At 37.7% G+C, this 5,780-nt stretch overlaps 1 protein-coding gene across 1 annotated transcript in view; it reads right to left on the bottom strand.

The window, feature by feature from the left end:
- Nucleotides 1-3,578: 3,578 nt before the first annotated feature.
- gch2 (GTP cyclohydrolase 2) overlaps nucleotides 3,579-5,780 on the bottom strand; it is a 4,235-nt gene continuing 2,033 nt past the window's right edge. The window contains exons 2-6 of the mRNA XM_014007067.1: nucleotides 5,685-5,780; nucleotides 5,554-5,609; nucleotides 5,052-5,083; nucleotides 4,879-4,963; nucleotides 3,579-4,335 (exon numbers count right to left, since the gene is read on the bottom strand). Coding sequence (XP_013862521.1) covers nucleotides 4,206-4,335; nucleotides 4,879-4,963; nucleotides 5,052-5,083; nucleotides 5,554-5,609; nucleotides 5,685-5,780 — 399 coding nt within the window. The 3' untranslated portion in view covers nucleotides 3,579-4,205. The remainder of the gene's footprint in view (nucleotides 4,336-4,878; nucleotides 4,964-5,051; nucleotides 5,084-5,553; nucleotides 5,610-5,684) is intronic.

Below are 5,780 nucleotides of genomic sequence, written 5' to 3'. Positions count from 1 at the left end.
GCTGTGACCCACCTCACCCCTCGGTCTGCTGTCAGAGACGGAGGTTGTAGTTCAGTCCTGTTTGACGACACCTTTGATATTTAAAGGGCACGCTCCGCCGCAGGCCTTCAGCCACGTGTGCGCACACGTTTCAGTATGTTCGATTTACGCTGTTGTACCATAACACAGTAATAAAGTTAAAATATGATCAATGTGACGGCCTCTGTGTTGTTTAGAAGAATCGGCACTTTCATTAGCTATGACTAAAGAGTGAGCTAGTTTTAAATAGAAAGTTTGTTGATTTTTATTTTAGTTCCACCACTTTCATTTGTTTTGCAGTCATTTCTATGTTTTACCATAACTTTTTGTTATAAACCACAGAATGAAATGTACTGAATGGTGATTTTAGTGAGCGTTTCATTTCAACACAGTCGCTTTCTTTTCTTTGCCACCARCAGCACGTGGATGCTTTTGGAGAGTTTTCTTGAAACCAACATGGGCAAAATGTGACCYGTGTGCCACAAGTGGCCCCTGGATTATCTCCATTTGGCCGTCAAAGCTGCCATAATAAATAAAACATTGTAATACAGAAGTAGTTATAAAAACTATAACTCTTCTCTGTTCCTTGAGGTGAATGACATACAGGTGACACTTTTTTTTTAGCTGCATCCAGCAGAAAACTTTCTCTGTTTTGGACTTAATTAGACTTCAAAATTGCATTTTTACTAGAAAAACTAGATAAATTATGAACGTGTCGGGGAACCAAACTAAATACTACTTTTACTATTTAGAACTAAATCTATTGGAACAACTTTCAGTCAGGTGTGTTAACTGCAACACAAACTTGTCTGTAAAAGTGCTGAAATATGTTTAAAAAAACCTGTCACCAAATGAATTTTTTGATGTTTGGTGAAGTCAATGTGCAGAGCATCATATAAGTRTCCATGTTTAATATGTGCTGTTTGGGTTGCTTTAACTAAATAAAAATTAGCCTCTGGAATAAAAAGTTGCGATCTCATAAATGRTGCTTTCTAGTTTCAGAAACATCTTAATCGTTTTGTTTCGATGTTGGAAACATGTTGCCAGTGTTGTATAAAGTACCACAAAGTGATACTTGAGTAAAAGTACAAGTTTCTTACCAAAAAATTACTTTGGTAAAAGTTAAAGTCTCCTTTAGGGATAATACTTGAGTAAAAGTCTTAAAGTATCTGTTATATTTTGTACTTAAGTATTAAAAGTAAAATTATTGATTTAAAATGAGCAGTTAGATTTTACGTAATGACATTAGGAGGAGGTGACCTCCCTCCAAAAAAAAAGTTAAATGGATAATATTTTTTTTACAATAACAAGCTGGAATGAAAACAAACAAAAATAAAAGTAACGANGTGTGGTGTCGAGCTTTCTTCGGCATTATTTCCACCCAGAGTCGGTCCCGTCTCAATTTTTAGCCCACATGAAGGCGAGCTAGCAATGCTAATAAGGGACCCGGGGAGGTCGCATCTACTGCCACGCGCTCTGATATATCTAAATATATATATTTTTAATTTCCCCCAAACTTTCTGCCGTACCTCGGTGTGAAGAAGCCCGTTACGCCAGCTGACCTGAGAAGTTAATGTTCTTAAAGCAGCGGGACTCGAAGCCGCGAGGTAAACTTGTATAACTGCTATGATTGACGCTAGCTAGTTAGCTTACTCAGACGATACAAAGTGAAAGCCGAGCAACGAGAGCGTCTCTTCGTAATTTGGGGTGATAAATTACCTTGTGTGTCTTCTGGTCAGTGTCCAGTCATGCTTCCATGTTTTCCTTTTGTTTCAGACGTTCACAAACCGCCGAGCCAAAGCATTTCCAGCCTGCCCTGCCTCTTCTCTCAGCTCCCCGTCCAACGCTGACTGACTGCCTTTAGCCAGAGGCAAACATCACAGCTCTCCATCTGTCACATCATCGGATTAAAATCACCAGGATTTGTCAGGATGGTGTTTCAGGTCTGTCATCCACAATATTGCCCTCTGCAGATTATTGCACAGTGCTTATACAAAGTATTCACCCCCCTGGATGTTTTATTCTGAAATGAAATTTCTAAAAGTTAAAGCAGTGACTACATAAACTTGTTTACAAACTTGTCTAAAAACCTGATGCATAAGCAGTGCTGTATAAAGTACCACAACGTGATAGTTGAGTAAAAGTACAAGTATCTTACCAAAGAATTACTTTGGTAAAAGTTAAAGTCTCATTTAGGAATATTACTTGAGTAAAAGTCTTAAAGTGTCTGATATTTTTTGTACTTATTAAGTATTAAAAGTAAAAGTATTGATTTAAAATGAGCAGTTAGATTTTACGTAATGACATTAGGAGGTGACCTCCCTCCAAAAAAAAAGTTAAATGGATAATATTTTTTTTACAATAACAAGCTGGAATGAAAACAAACAAAAATAAAAGTAACGACTTTCTACTTCTTGCCTTTTTAAAATATAAGGAGTAGAAAGTACAGATAATTGTGTGAAAACGTAAGAAGTAGAAGCAAAAAGTAGGCTGAAACATAATTACTCAAGTAAAGTACAGATAGCCAAAAATTCTACTTGAGTACAGTAACTAAGGATTTGTACTTAGTTACTTTACAACTCTGTCAGTTGCTGTCCCATAGATGGTACTACTGCATCCATAAGATGCTCAGAACAACATGATGGAGTCAAAATCTGATTTTTCAAAGGAACTATATTAAACGGAGCTCTTGAGCTGCATTTCAACAGGTCAACTTGGAACTAAACAAGGCCTAATGTTCCAAACATCACAGGAAATATAAACCACTTATACAATTCATGAAAAAAAAACAACATATTTGCTGTTTTACTGAAAGTTCCTGAAAAAGAGGCTGTATGTGAACACTTTTAGCTCCACTGGSGTCATGGTTTTAGGGCTTCATGTAGATTAGTCAGAAATATGTGTATCTTGTTTGATTATGAGGGGATTCCAAGAAAACGAGTCCGTTGATGTTTGACAGAGATTCTGTTTTAGTTCAAAGGTCCCACTCAGAAGCTGAATAATGCCTTCAGTGTTTCTTTGTTTGACACGTTCTAATTTTCACTAACTGATCAATTTACATAAAAAATTAAAAGGTTGAAACCGAATAACTAYGTCAGATTGTGACATCAGAAAATCATCTGTTTATTGGAGTCATTCATTCAGAATTCATTCCCCGATCTGGAAATAAACCCCATTAAAACTAAAGTCGTCCTTCATGTTCTTAACGTGACATAAACACAGCTTAGGCTAACTTCTAATATAGTTGATTAAATCATAGAAATTTGCTTTGTTTATTTACACTTTTTTCAAAACTGCAACAAGAATTTTGATGCAAAGAAAAAAAAGTTCAAATGTGACATTTTCTACAACAATTATATCCTACTCAAAAGAATAAAATCTTTAAATAATTGTTTAAACTGTGGTTTATGATCAAACAGAAGAAACCACCAAGCCTCACTTTTAATTTAGTCTATTTAGAAAGCATTTCCACGGTGAAGTCACAATTGTAGAAAGCCAAATAAAAATTGTACTTAATTTATAGAAAAGTCTGTTTTTTAAGAGAAAAACAACAATAAAAATACTTTTATATGCATAATTTTTTTTATTATTTCAGACTCCTGGATACACAAATACCATCATCTTTGATCACAGATTTACAGTAATTCTTTGGACTTGAGATCAAACATTTGGACTTAATATCTTCAAAGATCACACAATAAAAAGAGTTTAAAAAATGTCCTTATAAATGACATACTGTGTATTTTGCTAAATTCCTAAAGCCAGAGAATTCTAAATACAATATTAAGATACGAAACAACAGTTTTTGGAAAAGCACCAATAAAATTCCCATCAGGGGTGAAAAAAAAGGGGAAAAAAAAAAAAGAAAAACAAACATTGAATCTTAAGTATTTTCAGTTTTGTTACAACAGTGCACTCAGCTCATTTGTTTTATAACATTAAGACTATAAAATATCTATTAAAGGCACCAAAGACTTGTGTTTTTGCTGCGATCACAGTGGTTTGAATCTAAAAGCGTTCTGGCTTCAGTGTGTTGCTGAGTTTAAAGTCAGGAGCTGGAGGTCCTGCTGCAACTTCACGCCTGTYATCCTGGTGTGTGTGTWTGTGTGTGTGTGTTTAAAGTGACGTCACGTTTCGGACCGACTCCAGAGCTTCCCGTGTGCGGAGGGACGAGTGTTTGAGGTTGGTTAGGCGTGCMTGGTGAGAGCCAGGAACTCCTCCCGGGTCTTGGGGTCCTCCAGGTAAGCTCCCAGCATGGTGCTCGTCACCGTGCGGCTGTTCATCTTCTGGACGCCACGCATCACCATGCACATGTGCCTGCGAACACACACACACACATACACATGTAGCTGCAGCAATTCTTTGGTCCAAAGAAAATACATTTAAAAGGAGATACCAACTATTTTCATGCATAAAATTTGACTTTACAAAGAAGATTAAAAGTTAATGTATTCTTTAAAAAAACTGGAAGCTAAATTTGTGAATGGTTGTGTTTGTTTACCTATAGAATGAGCCAAAGTGACTAAATGGCAACATTTGTTTCTTGTTCAGCACCAGATTCACACCTATATTAGTATCAAAGTTCTATGCTTGTCCAATGTTGTCATATTGTTCACCCACACAGACTACAGCCAGCCTAATGTAGGTCAGTGACTCAGGCTTCCACACCCAGCTGAGTTCTTTGTTTACACCAAGTGCAGACCCACATTTCAGAATTACATAATATTTGTGAAAAACTAAACTCTTTCAAACTTCACTTGAAGTGGTTCAGGATAACCTTGTTCATGTTTCATTCCCTCGGTTTTATTTAATCAGGAATAAATGTATTTGTGCATAAAGTTGAGCTGTGGTTTTCCTTACGATGCTTCTATAACCACAGCTACACCCACTGGCTGCAGGGCCTCAGATATTCCCAAGGCAATCTGCTTGGTCAGACGCTCCTGCACTGAAAGGAAACAAAACAAGCCGATGTTAACTTTAAAAACCTGATTTGACAAGATTTAGCTCTGTCATTTCTTTGTCTTTTTMTCTACCTTGAAGCCTCCTGCTGAAGATCTCCACAATCCTGCAGAAAACAAAACAAAAAAAAAAGCAGACAACTGATAAGGATCAGGCGTARTAATGATTAATCTGTTGATAATATCTGGCACACGTCCCTGACGTCTGCCCCCCAACTATATGGACTTTTTCTCCTGTGTATCATTCACCGTGCAGAGTTTGCCAAAAAGATGCGGCGACAGTGAGTTCATATAAAAAAAATCATTTTTCGGTGTTTTAGGCTGTGATTTTCAAGAAGAAAGTGGGGGTGGAAGGAGAGACAAAAGAGGCTGTCATAATAACTGATGATTCCCACAGGAATGAAAGGAGAAATGGACTTGTGTCTGTCACTGTGCTCGACGAAGGGACCCGGTGATGGCCGCGGGGCTCAGACTCTAAGCCTCCAGGTCAAAGCACTGAGATAACAGAAGAATCCAGTCGCCCGGCACTAACGCCACAGGCACACAGTGGACAGCGGGGGCGGTTGTGTCGTGTTACCTTGCCAGCTTGCTCAGTCCCACCACTTTTTTGTTGGGGATGTAGCCGACGTGAACCTGGGGTGAAGAGATGAAAGTGAGAATAGAGGAAAAAAAGACAATCTGCAGTTGAAAGCTGAAGTTGATATTCACCTTCCCAAAAAAGGGCACCAGATGATGCTCGCACAGAGAAAACATGTCGATGTCCTTCACAATCACCATCTCATCGTGGTCCTCATTGAATATGGC

Source organism: Austrofundulus limnaeus, unplaced genomic scaffold, assembly GCF_001266775.1.
Source record: "Austrofundulus limnaeus strain Quisiro unplaced genomic scaffold, Austrofundulus_limnaeus-1.0 Scaffold39, whole genome shotgun sequence".
In the NCBI taxonomy this organism is placed as follows: domain Eukaryota; kingdom Metazoa; phylum Chordata; class Actinopteri; order Cyprinodontiformes; family Rivulidae; genus Austrofundulus; species Austrofundulus limnaeus.
Note: the sequence above shows the minus strand (reverse complement) of the source record. Positions and strands in the feature narration are given on the sequence as shown.